A 23,290-nucleotide genomic window follows, 5' to 3' on the forward strand; every position below is an offset into this window, starting at 1 on the left:
AAAACAAGCATTGGCTAAAGATGGCTGCAATACAGGCCTGCAGAGCATCACCAGAAAAGACACCCAGCAACTGGTGATGTCCATGAATCGCAGACTTCAAGCAGTCATTGCATGCAAAGGATATGCAACAAAATGCTAAACATGACTACTTTCATTTACATTACATTGTTGTGTCCCAAACATTATGGCGCCCTGAAATGGGGGGGACTATGTATAAACACTGCTGTAATTTCTACATTGGGAAACCAAAATATATAAAAATGGCCTTTATTAAAATCTGATATTGTGCAGTTTAACCACATATGATTTTTTTCTATCACAAATCTCAAATTGTGGAGTACAGAGGCAAATAAATAAATGATGGGTCTTGGTCCCAAACATTATGGAGGGCACTGTACATCACGAATTGGCCAACATCGTGAAGTGTTGGATATTCTGAGACAAGGGCAGTTGTACAGGGCCCTAGTGAGACCGCACCTGGAGTACTGTGCGCAGTTTTGGTCTCCAAATTTGAGGAAGGATATTCTTGCTATTGAGGGCGTGCAGCGTAGGTTTACTAGGTTAATTCCCGGAATGGCGGGACTATCATATGTTGAAAGACTGGAGCAACTAGGCTTGTATACACTGGAATTTAGAAGGATGAGAGGAGATCTTATCGAGACGTATAAGATTATTAAGGGGTTGGACACGTTAGAGGCAGGAAACATGTTCCCAATGTTGGGGGAGTCCAGAACAAGGGGCCACAGTTTAAGAATAAGGGGTAGGCCATTTAGAACTGAGATGAGGAAAAACTTTTTCAGTCAGAGTTGTGAATCTGTGGAATTCTCTGCCTCAGAAGGCAGTGGAGGCCTCTCTGAATGCATTCAAGAGAGAGCTGGATAGAGCTCTTAAGGATAGCGGAGTCAGGGGTATGGGGAGAAGGCAGGGACTGGGTACTGATTAAGAATGATCAGCCATGATCACATTGAATGGCGGTGCTGGCTCGAAGGGCCGAATGGCCTCCTCCTGCACCTATTGTCTATTGTATGGTCTATTGACTACATCTTATCCAGTGAACTGCTTTTTCTGGACTCAAGAATGTTGTTGTCACATGATAGCTTAATTATGAAGCAAACAGCAATCTGCATCACTGAGACAGTAATTCCTAAATGGTGATGGAAATGCCTTAACATTTAATAAAATACTTCAATATTTAAAATTTGGCACCATACACAGTATGATCATAGTCAAGTTTCTTAAATCACTATTTGGCTATTAGACTGGATTATTGTCACATCTCTCTCCCTAAATGTGAAGGGCTAAACAATCAGCATTCTAGCACCAAGGCCAAGGTGAGGCCTTATATCCCAGACCGCACTTCCACAACAGTGCATCTGTTGGAAATAGAGATATTTATATTTTTTTAAAACATTAACAATTAAAGGGATTAATGTAAAGAAAACTATAGATTATAGATACCAAAATTCATTGTGCATCATTAAATATTATCTGCATACTAGTATATGTCTTACACCAATCTGAATATCACTATTTAAGAATCTGAAGAAGGGTCTCGACCCAAAATGTCACCTGTTCCTTTTCACCAGAGATGCTGCCTGATGGGCTGAGTTACTCCAGCTTTTTGTGTCTCTCTTTGGTTTAAACCAGCATCTGCAGTCCCTCCCTGCACATCGCTATTTTCCCATTTGCTTCATCACTTTTGAACCTTTTCTGATCCAGCTCTTCAACTGGGTTTCCTAACAGGCGGCATGGCGGCGCAGCTATAGTTACTGCTTCACAGGGCTTACAGCGCCGGAGATCCAGGTTCGCTCCTGGCTACGGATGTTTATCTGCACGGAGTTTGTACATTGTCCCCATGACCTGCTTGGGTTTTCTCTGAGAACTTCTGTTTTCTCCCACACTCCAAAGACATACAGGTTTGTAGGTTAATTGGCTTGCTGTAAATGTTTTTTAAAAATTGTCCCCAGTGTAAGATAGTGTTAATGTGCTGGGATTGCTGGGTCGGTGCAGACTTGATGGCCCGAAGAGCTTGTTTCAGCACTGTATCTCTAAACTAAACTAAGATTATTACTGTGTAATAGGAATCAAGGGACGGTTTCCAGCCTTGCACTCTTGCATATTAGAAACACATAACTGAGGGTATAGAGACTATAAATAAAACTTCCATATTACCCATAATGATAACGTGGTCTATGGCATTTCAGCAGGATACCAAAACAATTTAAATACACATTACTTACCAAAATGCTGCTGACAAGCAGCACTTCAAATGAGGTGGGGCCCAGGTTAAATACCAATGCACTGAGCACAAAACTGATTCCTCTAGTTCCCCGGTCTATAGCTTTTGAGAGTGCACCTGTCTGTCTGCTGAGGTGAAAATCCAAATCCAAGTTGTGCAGATGGAGGAAAACATTTTTAGCAATTCGCCTGATGGAACTTTGAGCTACTTTGCCAAAGACAGCATTCCTCAGCTCGTTGAAGCCTGTTGCACAAACCCTAGAAACTCCATCTGCAAAGAAATTCCGAAGTTTCAAATTACCTTTTTAAAATGTACTTCAGCATTTTAAAGTTGCTTCAAGAAATGTAGAATTATAAAATCAAGACTGTCCAGACAATATGTTAACTATGTATACAGTACACAAATTGCACTTCCTATTTGAACGAATATAACTTAACTATATTGGCAAATTCTGACACCCGAGACATGAAAAAATCCTAAATCTCTTCAATCTGTGATTAGAGTGATCTCATTTGGGCTGTGACACGCTGTTAAATGGCCTCAGCATTGCATTAACCTCTGTTAATTATCACTTTCCAGCAACTCTGCTAAAAGCGCATGTGAAGATGCTGTCTGGACAGGATAACTCTGCTTAGATCCATCCAATTATTGGCAGAACTTGTTCCTGCTCAGCACAAATCTCATGAAAAACAACAATTTATATAATGTTGTGGATGACAACTGGTATCTGAAACATTTAACTCAGTAAGAAAGTTGGATAGAAAATTGGTTGACAGACAGAAAGCAGAGTGGGAGGCAGTAACTAGTGGGGTACCGCAAGGCTCGGTGCTGGGACCGCAGCTATTTACAATATACATTAATGACTTGGATGAAGGGATTAAAAGTACCATTAGCAAATTTGCAGATGATACAAAGCTGGGTGGTAGTGTGAGCTGTGAGGAAGATGCTATGAGGTTGCAGGGTGACTTGGACAGGTTGTGTGAGTGGGCGGATGCATGGCAGATGCAGTTTAATGTGGATAAGTGTGAGGTTATCCACTTTGGTGGTAAGAATAGGAAGGCAGGGTATTATCTGAATGGTGTCAAGTTAGGAAAAGCGGGCGTACAACGAGATCTGGGTGTCCTAGTGCATCAGTCACTGAAAGGAAGCATGCAGCTACAGCAGGCAGTGAAGAAAGCCAATGGAATGTTGGCCTTCATAACAAGAGGAGTTGAGTATAGGAGCAAAGAGGTCCTTCTGCAGTTGTACAGGGCCCTAGTGAGACCACACCTGGAGTACTGTGTGCAGTTTTGGTCTCCAAATTTGAGGAAGGTTATTCTTGCTATTGAGGGCGTGCAGCATAGGTTTACTAGGTTAATTCCCGGAATGGCGGGACTGTCATATGTTGAAAGACTGGAGCGACTAGGCTTGTATACACTGGAATTGAGAAGGGGGAGAGGAGATCTTATCGAAACGTATAAGATTATTAAGGGGTTGGACACGTTAGAGGCAGGAAACATGTTCCCAATGTTGGGGGAGTCCAGAACAAGGGGCCACAGTTTAAGAATAAGCGATAGGCCATTTAGAACTGAGATGAGGAAAAAAAGTTTTCAGTCAGAGAGTTGTGAATCTGTGGAATTCTCTGCCTCAGAAGGCAGTGGAGGCCAATTCTCTGAATGCATTCAAGAGAGAGCTAGATAGAGCTCTTAAGGATAGCGGAGTCAGGGGGTATGGGGAGAAGGCAGGAACGGGGTACTGATTGAGAATGATCAGCCATGATCACATTGAATGGCGGTGCTGGCTCGAAGGGCCGAATGGCCTCCTCCTGCACCTATTGTGTATTGTCCATAAATCAAATGTCTCAATGAGAGAAACAAAAAAAAGTGGGACCAGTGACAAGTGTGACAAGTGCCAAGTTCATCAAAATGTAAAACTGTAATTGGCACATATTTGATCAATATCTTTGCTGACTCCATAAATTCCAGCATTATAAAAATGAAATGTTTCTGGGGTACTTATGCCAATTATTGGCAAGTTATTTCAATAACACTATACATGTAATGCTATTTCCATGCTAACTCCTTTATATTTATTCTAGATGTCCACATTACTACCTGGTTTTGAATCCCTTCCTCTAAGCATCTATTTGAACAGAGGGAAATTGAACTTGGTAATAGAGAGAAGGCAGAGGAACGTTACTAAACGAGATAGTTCCACCAAATACCCAATCTAGGTACAATACACTAAAATGTTCCATGACACCATTTGGACTTCTAACAGAATACTGAACAAACATGACAAGGAGCCATTATATGGGGGAATGAAGATCTAACCTAATCAATTTACAATATTTGCCTGTTTGAGTACACATTTTAAGCTTCAGATCTATTGTTCCTTCAGAGAGTTATCTGCCACATGCATGTCTCACTTTATATTAATTTATTCTGTTTATTTTCAATTGAAACATTTACATGACTCATTTTGATATAATGATCTATAAATTCTCAACAAATCATTGCAGTAACAGCCTCCACCATTACAATATTAATGTAGGCAAAGTGAAAATAAATCACGGCAATTCTAATCACCAGAAATATTTGCTCGTGGCTGCAAGTCAGTTAACATCTGTCAAGACAAATAAAATACTTTACTTACAGCCAATGAGAACAGCTGTTGCCATGGTTATGACTGTACCTGTTGCATCATTCAGGCTCAAAACACTACCTGACATTTGGTTGAGATCATCTACTGCATATTTAAACATGAAAGGAACCATCACATTCATAAGCTGCAACGACACAAGAACAAAACATTACAAAAGGTTGAACATTACACTGAGTGAATAATTTGACTGATTTACAGTTCTCTGAATAAAGGTCCAGGAGTCACTTTGAAATGTCAAGTCTTTGATGCTGTAAAAAGTTGGCAGTAAAGATTTAATTCACTGCAACAGCTAATAGCTATCATTGCTTCACCGTATTTACATGTCTGCTTTTAACAACAAAGAAGCAGACAGCAGCAGTGTGATTAATATGTACTAAAGAACACTGCTGCTCCCAATCATCCTATTTTAACAAAAAAAATCATAAGTACAACATATTAAACTATTTTTAAGAATTGTAAATTCTGATTAAATCATTCTTATAACTTAAAATGTTAACTTACAAGGCTTAGACTTTATATGCCTCTCATATTTAATCACCAGTATATGTGCAAGGTCAATATTTGATCTTGACTTCCCATTCACAATAATTGCTTTCAAATTTCTTGTCTTATCAGGATTCATGAACAATAGAGCAAAGACAATAAAGAAGCAAAATGAATAACAAAAACATGTGCAATTAGAATTATTGGAAAATGTTGAAGACTGATTTTTCTAAGATGCAAGTGGTTTTCCAAAAAGTCAACAGTTTTTGCACTAGTTACCTTTTCCATACCTCTAGTTTCCCTCTCTCTCTGACCCCCAGTCTGAAGAAGGGTCTTGACCAAAACATCACCTATTCACTTTCTCCAGAGATGCTGGTTATTTCAGCATTTTATGTCTATCTTTGGTGTAAACCAACATCTGCAGTTCCTTCCTACACAATTCTTTTATTAATTTCCGTTTCTGTAAAATTAAATTTGCTTCCCCTTCCCATTTACTCTCAGGCTCCCACAGCATTGTTCAGGAGAACAAAATAATCCATGCCAAGACCTAATGACTGGCAATTCTAAGTGACCAATTAACTGACTGATATTTAGTTTTTGTTTAATCAGATGAGAAAATCAAAATCCATTAAAAAAAACTCCAATAGTGATTTGAGAGTTGCAGGGAGTTCAAAAAGTATGCGAAGATTCTCTGGAGATCTGATCGGTTGGCAAGAACAGTAGCTTGATTTTGCATTTCGAGTTAGAGAAAAGGTTAGGAAAATTTAAAAACACAAAACAACCAATAGTTTAATGATTATGTAATTAATTCATTCAATTAACAGTAAATCAATTAATGAAACTTTCAACCAAATAAGTGGTTTAGATGACCAATAGTAAAAGAGTGTCCACTAAAATTTAACAACAGTCTAATAAAAAGGCAAGGCAAGCCAGACGAGAAAGCCAGGTTCCTTCGCATGTCCTGGACAACTGTCCTTAGCTGGAGGAGCCAAGACTAAATAGTGTAATCATAATTCACTGATAGGTTAACCGAGGGAGAAACCCCAAAGGCATTTAAAACATACACAATTGAACACAATGTGCTAGAACCTACGTCCCCAACCAAATGCTCAGAAATCTCGTTAGTCTTCTAATTGGTCTAAATGATTAAATGTCCATGACACTAATAACAAAATTATCTCCGTTTAAAAATATATGATCAAACATTTTACTACGCATTATTATTAAAACTATGGTAAGAAAATACTTATTTAAAAGTAAAATAGATTTTTAAAGTTTAAAATCCATTGGCATAAACAATAAAAGTGGTTATACAAACTGCAAGAACATATTTTTTTAAATATACAGAAATCACCAACCTTTGCCCCAGCTAATAGACCAAGAGATAAAGCCACCCTTGCACGGAGGTCTGGTCTATCCTTTGGCCAAACGTAAGTCAGCATAGCTTTGAGGATTTTTCTTGTATCAATATCCTTAAACTGAAAGATAAAATTTACAAAATTAGCACACTATTAACACTGAATAAATATAGGTACACAGCTAATATTTCTGTTCTGTAACAATCATTGAGAGAGCAATGTAAATGGCATTTAATTGACCATTATCCTTCTGATTCAAGATCATTATCACAGCAAACATGGCTAACAGTTTGGCTCAGCAAATTCCCTTGCTATCATTTCATTTTAATTTTTGTTTATATGAAACTTATCAACATACTGAATAAAAGGAACGTTCAAAATTCTTTCCAGTCAAGACTCTTTTAAAAAGGTAAAAAAGATTTTGACTTAAAGTATAAAAGGTATCAGATGACAATCCCATTTGCTTATTTTAAAACTTCCTAAATATTTGGTGTTAACATACCAAATCTATTTTTTTGTATACAAAATGCTCCATATTTATACCACATCTACTTCACGCATCTCTCCAAACCACAAAATTTTAACATGTACAAATTAAGATATTGCTCAGCAATAATAATATCATGTTTTCTATTTGGAATGCAATTATGGATATATAATTTCAAAATTGTTTTTAGAAACAGGATTTCATTGATCCATCAAATCTTCCCACTCAGTTTCAGATTAGTTTATTTTCGTATATACCAAGGTGCAATGAAAATTCCTGTTCTCCTGAAGCTAGAATAAACATTATACGTCCATTGATGATAAATGCAATAACTCAAGTGCAAAACTGCAGAATGGAATGGTGCAATCTGAACATCATGTCATCTTCTCAGGAACATGGTAAAATATATATTAAAATTGAGGTAGATCCAGACAACAGAATAGAAAAAAGAAGCAAAATATATTAAAAGGCTAAATCAAAGTAAGAAAGTGGCATGGCATTGTAAAAAGGGAAAATATGATAGGATTTTTATCAACAATGTTAAATAGTCTAAAAGAATAACATGACAATTAGACGCAAATGAATAATCTCAGAGGATGAAAGAATAGTCATAAATCCTTTGTCCTGGTTTTCACAGAAGAGTGCCTTTGTGGTAATTAAAGATATGGAAAGGAACTGAAATAACTAGACAGGATAATTATAGATAAGGATCCACTGCTGAACCCTTTCTCAGAAAATGCTGCTAAAAAAAAGAAAATCATTCAAATATCCTTGGATAGAAATGTTGTACCACAGGAGATTACAATTGAAGGGTAAAAATGTTTGATCATAACTATATACCTGTGTGAGAGCTTTTAAAGAACATGATCCAGATTAAAATTGGTAATCAATTGGAATGACATGGCTAGAGCAAATATATAAAAGAAATTAATAAAAAAAGATTTTAATAAAATTAAATAGTGTATAATAATGCTATAGAAGTTGAGACTCAAAAAGGGTTTTAAAAAGGTGGCACATACAAAATCTGGGGATAATTTAAGATGTTCTGACGTCAAAGAAAGTATTGGGAAAATATAAATCTGGAGAAGTCACAAATAACAGCAGAATTATCAAAAGTATTCACTATCAACAAACAATTTTTTTAAGTCCAACAGGCTGTTAGGTACTTGATCTAAAGGCAAAATCCTCTCCATACATTACACACAAACAAAACAGGCTTCACTATAAAAACAGAGCCTAAATGCCAATATAGTTATTGATTTGTGGAATACCTCTGTTCATTTTAGTACAAAAGTTTAACCCTGAGCATGCCTTTCTCAATCTCTTCCACAATCCCACTCTGATCCTGGCTTTGTAGATCATTCCATTGAAACTAAACAAGCGAAAGGAAAGGCACTGATACATCCTTTTACAACTAGACTGCAGAGTTCAACAGTTTATTATCCCTACACCCTGATATTTTAACAACATCAGAATGGTGCTATGTTTTGTTTAATCTCATTGCCATCCTCTGTTGTCCTATAAAAACGAGGTATTTTAAACACTCTCCCTTCCACCTTCGAGATTATTTGGTTTATTCATTCCCCTCTTTGCCCTAACTCTTCATTAATTAAAATCCAATTTTCCCCAGATCTGATGAAGCCATCAACTTGACACATTAATCCCCTTTCTTTTCTTGTAGATGTTACCTGACCTACTGAGCATTACTTGTACATTCTGCAGTTTGAACTTTAATGGTGCAAAGTATGCAAGGACACTTCACAGGAGAGTTTTAAAAAAGAACATATTTTCTTTATATACAAATGGATGATTCCTGGCTCAAGCTTTCCCACAAGTACCAAGATGAGTGCATCTCAAGCAACATTTACCCTACTTGATCAGCACCCTTTTAGAGTGCAACATATAGGAATGCACTACAGAAACATTTCTTCTAAAGCTCCAAAACTTGTAATCTCTACAGGCACACAAGGAAACCATAACCTCTAAATTTCTCTCTGGGTTGCCTATATTGTGTAGTTGAATAGATCTCTAGAGCTCCTTATCCAACAGAGAAATTGATAACATTCTTGAACCAATGACGTGTAGGGATGGACAATATATGACAAGTAATGCTCAAGATTTCATCAAAAAACAAAAAAGAAACAATTCCCAACATGAAATTTCATAGACATTCTTTCAGGTAAAATCAAGTCATCAAATTTAAAAATTACAACATTATGACTCAATCATAAAACAGAAATATTTACATTTTTGGGGTCAGAATGAAGGCCTCCACCAGCATGTCCATGCCAGTCTGTCCTCTTATCCACATGTTGCCACCACTGAACAGCCTGAAACACAGAAAAAATAAAAGATAAAGTAAAATTAGTCTTACAAAACTCAAGTTATTAACCCTTATAATGCATTTTTTTTTTAAATCACTGCTGATGCCACAAAATTGAGAGATTTATTTCTTTAGCATTCAACTCCATAGCCAGAAGACCTAGGCAGGAGCATGGAAAAGCAACAATTTTTCAAACTTTTGTCACTAATATGCAGGGTTGTCTAACTGATAAAGGATGGATATGTACAGTCCCACTGGCAGGATAAAAAAAATGCCTCTTCTACTTATTGTTTCACTTGCCGAGAATAGAAATGTTGACAAGAATTAATCCCGTGGAGAGCAAACACTAACCGAGTCCTCACCTCAGTAAAACTAAAACAGAAACTGAACTGTCATTCAATATTATTCAAATAAAATTCATTTTTTCTAGGTCTTTGTTGCAATGAATACAGGTCTTAACAAGCAACAGGTATAAAATACTATTAACGGAGTGTGAGAAAGTACGCACAGAGGCAAGACCCATATTTAATCACTGCAATAATATGAAGTGACATTGTCCTGCACTGACAGACAGCAGCTAGAATGGCAATAAAATATATGCTTGGAAGGTTAGAATTTACTGTTTCTCACCAATTTCCACAGGTCATGTGGCATTTACAAGCCAGAGACGGCTGAACAACTTAATTTCTACAAATATGCTTTTGATCTGTCATAACTGGACATCAATAACATCCTTCTCCTCTTTCCCACAAAACAATGTCTAATTTTCAGCAGCATAACGATTTGGATGGTAGTGGAAGACTGTAAAACAGGAAATACTGGGTATACTGAGCAAGTCAGATGCCGTCCGTTGATCACTAATTGACAGGGAATGAAAGCTCGGAACAGCAGCCGGTGGTACTACACAAAGATGTCCTGCACAGTTCAATAGACTGTGGTACAATTTAGCAGAAGTGGACTGAAAACTGCTACCATGGTTAAGTGGTCTCATGAGGAATATTCAAGAGATTCAGGGACTTAAGGTCATAAGTGATAGAAGCAGCATTAGGCCATTTGACCCATCAGGTCTACTCCACCATTTAATCGTGGCTGATCTATCTCTCCCTCCTAATCCCATTCTCATGCCTTCTCCCCATAACCCCCGACACCTGTACTAATCAAGAATCTATCTCTGCCTTAAAAATATCCATTGACTTGGCCTCCACAGCCTTCCGTGGCAAAGAATTCCACAGGTTCACCACCTTCTAACTAAAGAAATTCCTCTTTATCTTCTTCCTAAAGGAACACCTTTTAACTCTGAGCCTATGACCTCTAATCCTAGACTCTCCCACTGATGGAACTTAACCCAGAGTAAATATGTTCCCATAAAAAGGGTAGGACTGCTAAATCAAAGGCCCTGGATGACAAAGGGCAGATGGATGCAATATTGCAAAAGAGCAATGTATCAGTCACCGAGAGGTTAATGTATCATAAAGCCTGGAAGGGCATAAAAAAATGTATAAGCAAAATTAAAAGAGAAATTAGGAAAGGAGGAGAAAGTATGAAAAAGTAGATGCAAGTTAAATAAAATTTATTTGAATTTACTTTGATAACTACATAAAGAACGTGCATAGCCAATTTGGCACGGCAAGGGTTACCCACATAAGTGAGATAAGCAAACACTTTGCAACAGTCTTGATAAAAGATAATTAAGCACCCTTGGGACTTTGGTAGTTCTGGACTAGCAGATCTTCCAGACGATTGGGTATTATCTCCTATTAATGCCAAAACGCACTTTCATTTCACTCTCTTTTTTACATTTTACACAGCAGTGTAATCAATTTTGCAAGGAACTCAAAGTTTAAACAAAGTGGGAAATATATATAAACACTCTGAACCCCAGTTCCAATACACTGAATTTCTGGTGTTCCAGACTCGGACCCTAGCACCATTACAACCCTCAGCTCAGGATGCACACTCCTTTGCAATCCGGAACTCTGTCTCACATTCCAGACTAAGTGAGACAGATGCCAATTATCAGAGTTTTACTGGACTCTGCCACTCAGTCTCCACAGGCCTTTTTCACAGCAAATTCCAAAAATTCATCAACTCTGGGAGAAGCAGCTTTTTGCTTTATTTTAGTTCAGTTTAGAGATCCAGCACGGAAACAGGCCCTTAGTCCACCAGGTCGGCACCGACCAGCATTCTCCGCAAATTAAAGCTGACCTACACATCTTAGGGACAATTTACATTTATACCAAGCCAATTAACCTACAAACATGTACGTCTTTGGAGTGTGGGAGGAATCTGAAGATCTCGGAGAAAACCCACGCAGTCACAGGGAGAATGTACAAACTCTGTACAGAGTAATGCTTTCCCAAATCCATATTGACTCAGCCGAATCCTGTTATTTTCCAAATTATCATAGAAACATAGAAATATAGATGCAGGAGTAGGACATTCAGTCTGTCAAGCCAGCACCGCCATTCAATATGATCATGGCTGATCATCTAAAATCAGTACACCATTCCTGCTTTTTCCCCCATATCCCTTGATTCCTTTAGCCCTAAGAGCTAAATCTAACTCCCTCTTGAAAACATACAGTGAATTGGCCTCCACTGCTTTCTGTAGCAGAGAATTCAACAGATTCACAACTCTGGCTGAAAAAGCTTTTCCTCATCTCAGTCCTAAATGCCCTACCCCTTATGTTTCCTGCATCGAGCCTGTCCAATCCTTTAAGAATTTTACATGTTTCCATAAGATCTCCTCTCAACCTTCTAAATTCCAGTGAATACAAGCCCAGTCGACCCATTCTTTCATCAGATGTCAGTCCCGCCATCCCGGGAATTAACCTGGTGAACGTACGCTGCACACCCTCAATAACAATAACAGACCAAGTGGACCTGTTGGGCCCAAAACTCTCCTGCATTGGTGCAGCAACCTCTCCTTTCCCCCCTCCCTTCTCCCCCCCCTCCCTTCTTCCCCCCCCACCCTTCTCCCCCCTCCACCCACCCTTCTCCCCCCCTCCACCCACCCCCCCTCCACCCACCCCCAAGCAGGCTGTCATTTGCCTTTTACTGAGGAGTGGCTTCCATCTGGCCACTCTACCATAAAGGCCTGATTGGTGGAGTGCTCCAGGTATAGTTGTCCTTCTGGAAGGATCTCCCATCTTCACAGAGAAACTCTGGAGCTCTGTCAGATTGACCATCAGGTTCTTGGTCACCTCCATGACCAAGGCCCTTCTCCCCCAAATTGCTCAGTTTGACTGGGCAGCCAGCTCTATGAAGAGTAATAGAGGAAACAGCAATTTCCAGGATTCATGTCAAAAGTGCACATGTAGATTTTGGGTGATGTGAACAGGTACAAAGATACTTGGTGGACAAGGATCAGTTGGCTAGCGTTCATGTCTCTGAATGAGAAGATCCATGGAAAACTGAATTACAGAGACTTAAGTACACAGTCATGGCTGGTTTTGCAGCAAATTTCTTCATGATGTCAACAAGTTTCTTTTTTCAGTGCACATAAAAGACACCACAGTATTCTGAGGAAGAACGAGGGAAGGGGCAGGGATGAGATCATCCTTGATATCCCCCCTCCTAATAATATAATGGAAAAACTTACATGGACAACATATAACTTGGTGTATAATTACACTTTCAAAGGTGCTTGTGACATTAAAACGTTACAAAAGCCATTACACAAGTGGCTTTCTTTTTAAGGCTGATTGACAAGTAAAACCAGAGCACCAGAGAATGACCAACGCCAAACAAAACTAGCAAAGCAGCAACACCCAAGTAAAGAAATGCATGATAAAGCAAATTATAAAACATCATCTAACTTTTATGTTCAAAGGTAAAGGTTCAAAGGTAACCAGAACTCCAAGATTCACCAATGTTTGAAACAATCAATCAGATGACATTGATTTTTTTTCTCTCTAGTTCAAAGTCAATAGTTGCAAATTTTTAATCATATTTTGAGAAATTTCAGTTTGCACACTTCAAGTCAATTCACGTTTATTGACATATGCACAAGCACAGTAGAGGTACAGATGTAATGAAAATCTTGCTTGCAAAACATCACACGCACAGATTCAGACAGCACATAAAAACATAAATCATTTGTAAATTACACATCTACCAGACAGTGAAAAGCAACAAAAAAAAACAAACATCAGTACAAAGCATTTAGCAAAAAACGAGTTCATGATAATGCAAAAGGTGGTACAAGGTGTTCTATTGCAGGGGAGGATTAGTGTTGTGTAGGCTGGTTCAAGAACCTGACAGTTGTAGGAACGTAGCCGATTCCTGAACCTGGTCATGTGCGACTTCAGGCTTCTGTACCTCCTGCCAGAAGCAGCAGGTAGCAGCAAGAAGAGGAATTTATCCGGATGGTGGGGATCCTTGATGATGAATGCCGTCTTCAAGAGCCCACAGCATATGGAGATGCTTTTGAAGGTAGGGAGGGCTGCACCCGTTACGGACTAGGCAAAGTCTTTCCAAAAAAATCATATGTCGGATCCAGGATGTGTTAGCAAATTGAGTGCAAAGGGTAGAAGATAAAGGGTGATGGTAGAACCACCATATTTTGTTATTTACTTTAATGATTTGGATGAGAATGTAAGTGGCGTTTGGGATTATTCAAGATGTAACAGGCATTCACCAAGTATCTGTGTTAATGTGCAGTGCAAATGGTAATCATTTTGAAATGAAAAGTACAGCTTTGTAAATGAGTAGAGCAGTCTACATACATGACCATGACATATTCATGTATGCATCAGCCCATTGTTAGACAACAGGCTATCATCGGACATACATCAAAACAGACATGTTAAGTTACTTTGTACCATTGTGATAGAGATGAAGGAAATGTCCAGACCAGACCAGACTTATTTGTCACTTGACACATCAAACACAGTCAGTGGCACATTTGTCTGACTGGCAATTTGTGTACTTAAGGCTAATTTTGGCTGTCTGGGTTCCCTGTCCTCAGAAGCTTTTAGGCCATCCATGGAATTCATTTGGAACCAGCAAAGGTGTTGGAACATTCAGACGTGTACTCACTCACATTGCATGTGTAATTCCACGGAATCTTAAGTTTCAATGGAGACGTATTTTATTAAAATCAGGACAGGATTTGAGTACATGAAATGAATGTGGCAGGCAACATAAAGGAAAATCCCATAAATTCTACATGTGTATTAAGAGTAAAAGGGTGGCTATGGAAAGAACAGTTCTCCTTAAAGATCAACAACTCTGTCTTTGTGAAGAGCCATGGGAGATAAGAGATCTTTAATGACTATTTCTCATCAGTGTTTACAACGGAGAAGATCAGGGAAGCTAAGAATGGAGGCAAATGATCAGCAGTTTCTCAGACCATATACAAATTACAACAGAGGTGATATGGGCAGTCTTAAAAAACATTAAGGTGGGCCAATCCCAAGGGCCTGACCAAGTGCATACGTAGACCTTGTGGGAAGCTGGGGTAGAAATTCCTCTGGCCCCTGCAGAGATATTTGCATCTTTAGCTGCAAGTGAAGTTCTGGAGAGGTAGTTAATGTTGCACCACTATTTAAAAAGGGCAACAAGACAAGCCAGGAAACAACTATAGGATGGCAAGCCTATAGTTCCTGTCGGGGATTCTGAGGGACAGGATCTACCGGAATTTGAAGAGACAAAAACTGATTAGGGTTAGTCAGTACAAAGCCGTGCATGGAAAATCGTGTCTCACAAATCTATTGAGACTTTTGAAGAGGTAACCAAGAGGTTTGATGAGGACAGGGCTGTGGGCATTGCTAGCATGGCATTTGCCAAGGTCTCACACAGTAGAATGGAGGTTTAGATTGCATGGGATCCAAGGAGAGGTAGCTCAATGGATACACATTTAGCTTGATGACAGGGTGATGGTGGAAGGTTTTAGTTTAGACTGGAGGCCTGTGATCAGTGGGGTGCCATTGGAATTGTGCACATTTTTGTAAAGGATTTGGAGAAGAATGTAGTAAGTTTGCAGACAACACTAAAATAGATGGTATCGTAGACAGTGAAGAGGGTGAACATGATCAACAAGAGCAGGATCATGATCAACTAGGTAAGTGGCCAATACTGGCAAATGGTATTCAATTCAGACAAGTGCATGGTGCTCTACTTTGGGAAGTCAAATCAGAGCAAGACTTTCATAGTAGCACCCTTGGTAGTGTTGTAAAATAGATGGACCAAGGAGTACAACTACATATCGCCCTGAAAGTGGTGTCACTGGAAGACAGGGTGGTGAAATCGGCAGATGGACACAAAATGCAGGAGTAACTCTCTGGAGCATCTCTGGAGAGGAATGGTGAAATTGGCACGTTGCACACTACACTACATTAGTCAGGGCATCAAGTATAGGAGTTGGGACATTATGTAACAGTTGTACTAGACATTGGTGATTATATATTTGGAATACTGAGTACGGTTTTGTTGCCCTGCTATAGTAAAAATACCATTAAGCTGGAAAGAGTGCAAAGACAACGTACAAGATTATTGCCAAGACTCAATGGCCCTACTTACAGAGAAAAGTTAGGCAGGCAAGGATTTTATTCTTTATGACTTAAGAAAAGGAGGTGTGATCTTAAGGTGGATAAAATCATGAGGGGTATAGATAGGCTGAATACACAGTCCCAGTGTAGGGAAATCAAGAACATAGTTTTACAGTGAGAGCGATGAGGCAAGACCTGGCCAAGACCTTAGAAATAGCAGAATTGTGCACATAAACAGGCAAAGACACAAGCACACTTTCCCCACATCAACTCCAATTACACTTCATGTTGCCTTATGTTCATGTAGCGTTTGAGGCGCTCTGAGGGGCGCTGTGAACTGTTTATGTATGTGCTGTTATGTTTGTGTGCCATTGCATGTTCGTTTCCTAGTACCTGAACTGATGTACAGCACTTGTCAACCTGGGTTGTTTTTAAATGTGCTATACAAATAAAATTGACTTGACTTGACTTGTGACAAGTTACACCCCAGCCATTCCCTCTTCTCCCCTGCATCAGGCAGAAGATACAAAAGCTTAAAAGCACATATCACCAGATTTAGGATAGCTTCTTCCCTCCTGATCAACCTCTAGTAGCACGCAGGCACAGCCCCGACTTCCCAAGATATCTTAATGGGGCCTTTGCACTTTTTTGTATCTCCACTTACTCTGCAGCAGTAATGCTATAACACTTAAACACTGGTATTTACAATAACAGGTATTTTTTCTCATTGTACTACCTTGTGACTTGATTGTACTCATGTACAGTATGATTTGACTGGATAGCATACAAAGCTTTTCTCCATATCGTAGTACACATGACAATAAAACAATATCAATAACTGTTTCCACCTAACCTCAGACATATTATCCCTCAAAAACACTGATGTTACTTTAATCACATATGCCCATTGGGAAACTGACAAGTAGCAATTTCGATGTCGTGAGGAACTGAGATGCTGTGTCATTTCTATTGACTCTTGCACAATCATACTCTGGTTAAACAATGTAATATAGCCTTTAGTATTTTTACCTTACTGTAACAAGAGCAAACATATTGTTATTGAAAAGATTTTTACTTTTGAAAACCCAGAGCGGGGTTAGAAGTGTTATAACAAGTCTGAAACAATCTAGCGCCTAACCCCCTTTCCTTGTCCCATCTAAAAACTTGTAAGTGGAGTCCCTCTTAGGAACACAGCGACCGTGTTGTAATAATAACTAACTTTAGCGCTAACAGAATCTGCAAATACCAAACGGGTGTTTAAAATACAGACCACAACAATGCCTTAAAGTCCTTTGTACATTTATAACACGACAATGGTGATAAATTTACAGGGTCAACTGATAAAATAGTGATAACGCTACTCGCACAAGCCCCCTTTATCTTTGGCTGGAAACTCCCGGCCTGATCCCGAGAACAGAAAAATATACAATCCAAACAGGGGAACGATGCGTTTGGGAGGGGGGGGGGGGGGGGGGGCAGAAGACCCCAGCTGCCCCCAGCTGCCCCCAGCTGCCCCCAGCTGCCCCCAGCTGCCCCCAGCTGCCCCGACCGTGTTGGCTATCCCAGGCGGTGCCACCCGCGGCCAGGCCGCCGTCCCCTCGGCCCCACCACCTTCCCTGCTTCCGGCGGCCAGGGCCAGGCTCGCGCGCAGCTCCATCAGTTGCAGGAGCAGAGTTAACACCCGCCTGGCTTTGCCCCGTGACCACTCACCTCCGGCCGCCGCCGCTTGGGGCGATTCCTGGAGCTCCACAGCAAGTGCACCGCGCTGGCCGGCTGTGAGAGGAGCAAGACCCGGTGCCTGTGGAGGTGAACACCGCCCCGCAACGACACCCAGAGCAGCGCCATCTTAGGCCACGGCCGCTGCCCTGTGGGAGCGCGCCTACGTCACCGCGCCACACGTGACCGCGCCCTGAGCAACCGGCTCCATCACCGCCCCTAGCAACCCGCTTCATCACCGCCCCTAGCAACCCGCTTCATCACCGCCCCTAGCAACCGGCTCCATCACCGCACCTCGCCCCTAGCAACTGTCTCCATCACCACACCTAGCAAACGGCTCCATCACCGCCCCTCGCCCCTAGCAACTGGCTCCATCACCGCCCCTAGCAACCCGGCTCCATCACCGCACCTCACACCTAGCAACCGGCTCCATCACTGCCCCTAGCAACCGGCTCCATCACCGCACCTCGCCCCTAGCAACCGGCTCCATCACCGCCCCTCACTCCTAGCAACCCGCTCCATCACGCACCTCGCCCCTAGCAACCGGCTCCATCACCGCCCCTCGCCCCTAGCAACCGGCTCCATCACCGCCCCTAGCAACCGGCTCCATCACCGCACCTCGCCCCGAGCCACCCGCTCCATCACCGCACCTGGCCCCTAGCAACCAGCTCCATCACCGCCCCTCGCCCCGAGCAACCGGCTCCATCACCACACCTAGCAACCGGCTCCATCACCGCCCCTTGCCCCTAGCAACCGGCTCCATCACCACACCTAGCAACTGGCTCCATCACCGCCCCTAGCAACCGGCTCCATCACTCACCACTAGCAACCGGCTCCATCACTGCACCTTGCCCCTAGCAACCGGCTCCATCACTCTGCACCTCGCCCCTAGCAACCGGCTTCATCACTGCACCTCGCCCCTAGCAACCGGCTCCATCACTGCACCTCGCCCCTAGCAACCGGCTCCATCACCGCATCTCGCCCCTAGCAACCGGCTCCACCACTCTACACCTCGCCCCTAGCAACCGGCTCCATCACTGCACCTCCCCCCTAGCAACCGGCTCCATCACTCTGCACCTCGCCCCTAGCAACTGGCTCCATCACTCTGCACCTCGCGGCACTGCAGGCCCGTCCAATTGTGGTCAACACTCCCACCGTGTGGTGATCCGCTGCACTGCAGGCCCGTCCAATTTGTGGTGAACACTCCCACGTGTGGTGATCCGCTGCAATGCAGGCCCGTCGAATTTATGGTCAACACTCCCACCGTGTGGTGATCCGCTGCACTTCAGGCCCGTCTCATTTGTGGTGAACTCTCCCACCGTGTGGTGATCCGCTGCAATGCAGGCCTGTCGAATTTATGTTCAACACTCCCACCGTGTGGTGATCTGCGGCACTGCAGGCCCATCCAATTTGTGGTCAACACTTCTCCCGTGTGGTGATTCGCTGCACTGCAGGTCCATCGGATATGTGGACAAAGTACTGTAAGTATAAGAAGATAACTGCAGATGCTGGTACAAATCGAAGGTAATTAATCGCAGAAGGGGAGCAACGAGAGACCATCAGTCTGAAGAACGGTCTCGACCCGAAACGTCGCCCATTACATCTCTCCCGAGATGCTGCCTGACCTGCTGAGTTACTCCAGCATTTTGTGGACAAAGTACTGGTTTGACTCAGATGGTCAGGCAGCATCTCTGGAGAACGTAGTCAGAAGTTTATTTTTGTCCACACACTTACTGCGTTGCCTGCATTGCACAGTGAGAGGCATTTCTTTAGTCAGAGTGTGGTGAAAGTCTGGAATTAATTGCTACAGAAGGCTATGGAGACTGTCAATGGATATTTTTAAGGTGGAGATAGATACTTGATTAGCAACGGCGTCAATAGACAATAGACAATAGACAATAGGTGCAGGAGTAGGCCATTCAGCCCTTCGAGCCAGCACCGCCATTCAATGCGATCATGGCTGATCACTCTCAATCAGTACCCCGTTCCTGCCTTCTCCCCATATCCCCTCACTCCGCTATCCTTAAGAGCTCTATCCAGCTCTCTCTTGAAAGCATCCAACGAACTGGCCTCCACTGCCTTCTGAGGCAGAGAATTCCACACCTTCACCTACAGGGTCTGAAGGAGGTTCTCGTCCCAAGAGGTCACCTGTTCCTTCTTGCCAGAGATGCTGCCTGACCGGCTGAGTTACTCCAGCACTCTGAGAAACATCACCTATCCATGTTCTCCAGAGATGCTGCCTGACCCGCTGAATTAGTCCAGCTCTTTGTCTCTTTGTACAGAATCATGTTGGAACATTTCAAACATTAAAATGGTGTGTTCATTTGATTTTTCTGCATAACTTCAAGTCTACCTGGATTTGGTCTTTGTGGATGTCATAGGAAGGCAAGGCACCCATTTCTAACCCTCTTTAGTTTAATGGGATAAATGTTTTACATTAATGATGGCTTTTCCAAATTGTTTGGAGAAAGTTCTTGTAATGCACGGTGCTGGAATGTTGAGCAAAAAAAGTACTTGGAGGGTCAGGCAGCATCTGTGGAGGAAATGGGCAGATGTATTTGATCAGAAGCCTTCGGACTGGAGTAGGGGGAGAAAGTTGGCAAAAGGGGGTGAGGTGAGGAAAAGCCTGGCAAATGAAGGGTGAGAGGGGATCTGAGAGAGACATATAAAATTATAAAAGGACTGGACATGCTCGATGCAGGAAAAATGTTCCCAATGTTGGGGGAGTCCAGAACCGGAGGCCACAGTCGAAGAATAAAGGGGAGCCCATTTAAAACTGAGATGAGAAAAAACTTTTTCACCCAGAGAGTTGTGAATTTGTGGAATTCTCTGCCAGAGAAGGCAGTGGAGGCCAATTCACTGGGTGAATTTAAAAGAGAGTTAGATAGAGCTCTAGGGGCTAGTGAAATCAAGGGATATGTGGAGAAGGCAAGCACGGGTTACTGATTGTGGATGATTAGCCATGATCACAATCAAAGGACCAAATGGCCCCCTCCTATTTTCTATGTTTCTATCTCAATGTCATCTGTCCATTCACCTTGCAGTCAGCTAGTTGATGCCTGAACTGTTGAATACCTCCAGCACTTTGTTTTGGACAAAGCCATGTTCTCTGGTTAAAGTAATTGTCGTTGGCTCCTGTAACAGGAAAGTAAAGTTTAATATTCGTGGTGTATTAATTTGACTTTTGTACATCTTTGTCAACTCCATCAGGATCTGGTCTCTATGGAGATGACAGGAAGGTAAGGGCACTGTTTCAAACCCTCTCTTGGGTTTCAGTGTTTGGGGGAAGATTGGGCAGCACAGTGGTAGAGTTGCTGTCTCACAGCACCAGAGACCTGGGTTCAATCCTGACAACATGTGTTGTCTGTACAGAGTCTGTACGTTCTCCCTGTGACCATGTGGGTTTTCTCCAGGTGTTCTGGCTTCTTCCAACACACAAAGGCATTCAGATTTGTAGGTTAATTGGTTTTAGTAAACAGTCCCTCGTGTGTAGGATAGTGCTAGTGTACGGGGTGATCGCTGGATTGTTCAGACTCAGTGGCCAGAGGGCCTGTTTCCACACTATATTTCTAAACTAAATAAATTATTTTAAATTCAAGGTTCTTTTAATTCAGGGCGCTGGAATCTTGAACAACCACAACAGTGCTGGAGGGACCTGATGGGTCAGGCAGCAACTGTGGAGCAAATGGATTGATGCATCCGGTTGGAACTCTGTGGACTGGAGTGGGGGGGACGCTGGGAACGTGAGGGGGGGGGGGGTGAGGCAAAGCTGAGCAAGTGATGGGTGGATAAGGTGAGGGGGTGATTGTGGAGTGAGTGACAAAGGCAAGGGATGAAGATGTGAGAATGTGTCAGAAGGAGAGGAGACGTGAAATGTAAAGCTTGAGGGAGGTGTACGGGTGTAATGGGACAGGGTGGGGGTGAAGGGGGTAAAGGGGAAATATGGGACTCTGAGAGGGAGATGAGCATACTGATGAAAACTCCCCTCTTACCCTGCACCCCCACTAGGGGTGACATCTCCCGCACTCCCAATACAATGTAGCGGCCAGCTTTATGCTTCCCTTACAGAACCCCAAGCTTACCGTTTGACAAAGGAATGGGAGTGGTGGTCCTTGACTCAAATAATCAACGACAAAGAGATCTTCAGGACGTTGCAGTCAGTTAGTCGTTTATTTGAAGTTGCAATAAAACATATTAACATATCTCTTGTCATTAACTTATTTGGTTGCAGTAAAAACTTAGTTTCTCACTGACACTCCTTCGTATCCTGTTACTTGCTAAAACCTTATTATCTCAGCAGGCTTGACTTTTATGGCCACTAAGACCTTATTATCTTAGCAGGCATTATCACACTGAAGCATTACTCAGTGCTGAGCAAGTTATACTAAAGATTTGGCCCTGCCCATGGCACCTCCCAGTCTATATACGTAAGCATAGTATTAACCTCTTACTGTCCAAAACTACAGCAGGATACAAAGTAATATGCAAAATAACAAATAAACACAAAATGGCTCCAACACACTGGCCCCTAATTGTTATGTGTATAACACAACAATTACTAATAAACTTTAAAAGGAGCCATAAAAACATCATACATAATCAAAAAAGCATGCACTATATATTGGCATCTAATCCACAATAGTGATTCTTCAATCTTCAAGGCCACCAGTCCTCACTGTACGCAGGTATCAGCTTCCAGGAGCAGACATATTTTCGTAATCGGGCTTTCCAAGATGTTGCTCTTAGTGCAAAGTCGAACAGTGCGCACAAGACCTTGTGCATCTGGTACAGCCTCCAATATTCTGCCCATTAGCCAGGATCTTCTTCTCTTCCAGCTTAAGAAGCTGTCAGTCCTCTTAATGCTTCACCTGCAGGATTTTCCTTTGTGCTAACATATCTCCATTACGATACGTCAGTAGCATCCCTTACGAAAGAGATTCTGTTTACCACAAATGTTTGAAAGCGTTTGGTTTCTTTGTTGATGTACTTAAGCACCATTGTGCTATCGGTCCAGAAGATGGATTTGTCCAGTTGAAGCTGTAATTCCTTTCGCAGCTTTGTGTCAACTCTGGATTTTCCCATTATGAAGTCGTGGTTGTATTGCTTGGCCAGAAGCTCCTCTTGGCTTGCAACGGATATTCAATTGACAGCAGTGGCAGGGCAGCCATTTCCCATCCCTGCTGTCGTGGTCTTTTCTCAGGTCACCATCCAGGGTAGATTAATTTGTTACAAAGATTTCTGGATGGTCATCTTCAGTTTCACTGGTGATGGATTCATCTAGTTTTCCACCGTCGACAAAAACTGTAGAGTTCTCTGTGGAACTAGTTTTTTTAGCAATTATTTTGGTTGCAAAGTCTTCAAGGTGTGTTGGGTTTTCTGGTGCAGGATCCCCTGAAGTTTCTAGTTCTATCATTTCTTGATCCGAAGATTCACGATTTCCTGGTGCTACTTTCACTGCTTCATCATACACAGTCAGTTTAATATCTGGTATTAGTTCGGAGTTGGTCTCAGTCATCTCTGTGTTCAGGCAAGTATTTTCAGGACCAGATTC

General features: G+C 41.9%; 1 protein-coding gene across 3 annotated transcripts in view; it reads right to left on the reverse strand.

Annotated features, from left to right (window-relative positions):
- abcb7 (ATP-binding cassette, sub-family B (MDR/TAP), member 7) overlaps nt 1-18,261 on the reverse strand; it is a 52,713-nt gene extending 34,452 nt beyond the window's left edge. For 2 of the 3 annotated variants that reach the window (XR_013548143.1, XM_078412123.1), the window contains exons 1-5: nt 17,734-18,261; nt 9,457-9,540; nt 6,724-6,843; nt 4,874-5,006; nt 2,241-2,509 (exon numbers count right to left, since the gene is read on the reverse strand). Coding sequence is in view for 2 of the 3 variants with exons in the window: in XM_078412123.1 (XP_078268249.1) it covers nt 2,241-2,509; nt 4,874-5,006; nt 6,724-6,843; nt 9,457-9,540; nt 17,734-17,868 (741 nt within the window). In the remaining variant the exon portion in view is untranslated. The remainder of the gene's footprint in view (nt 1-2,240; nt 2,510-4,873; nt 5,007-6,723; nt 6,844-9,456; nt 9,541-17,733) is intronic. The other variant, XM_078412122.1, reaches the window with a different exon arrangement.
- Between the last annotated feature and the right edge of the window lie 5,029 nt (nt 18,262-23,290).

The sequence above is a fragment of the Rhinoraja longicauda genome, chromosome 15 (assembly GCF_053455715.1).
Source record: "Rhinoraja longicauda isolate Sanriku21f chromosome 15, sRhiLon1.1, whole genome shotgun sequence".
In the NCBI taxonomy this organism is placed as follows: domain Eukaryota; kingdom Metazoa; phylum Chordata; class Chondrichthyes; order Rajiformes; family Arhynchobatidae; genus Rhinoraja; species Rhinoraja longicauda.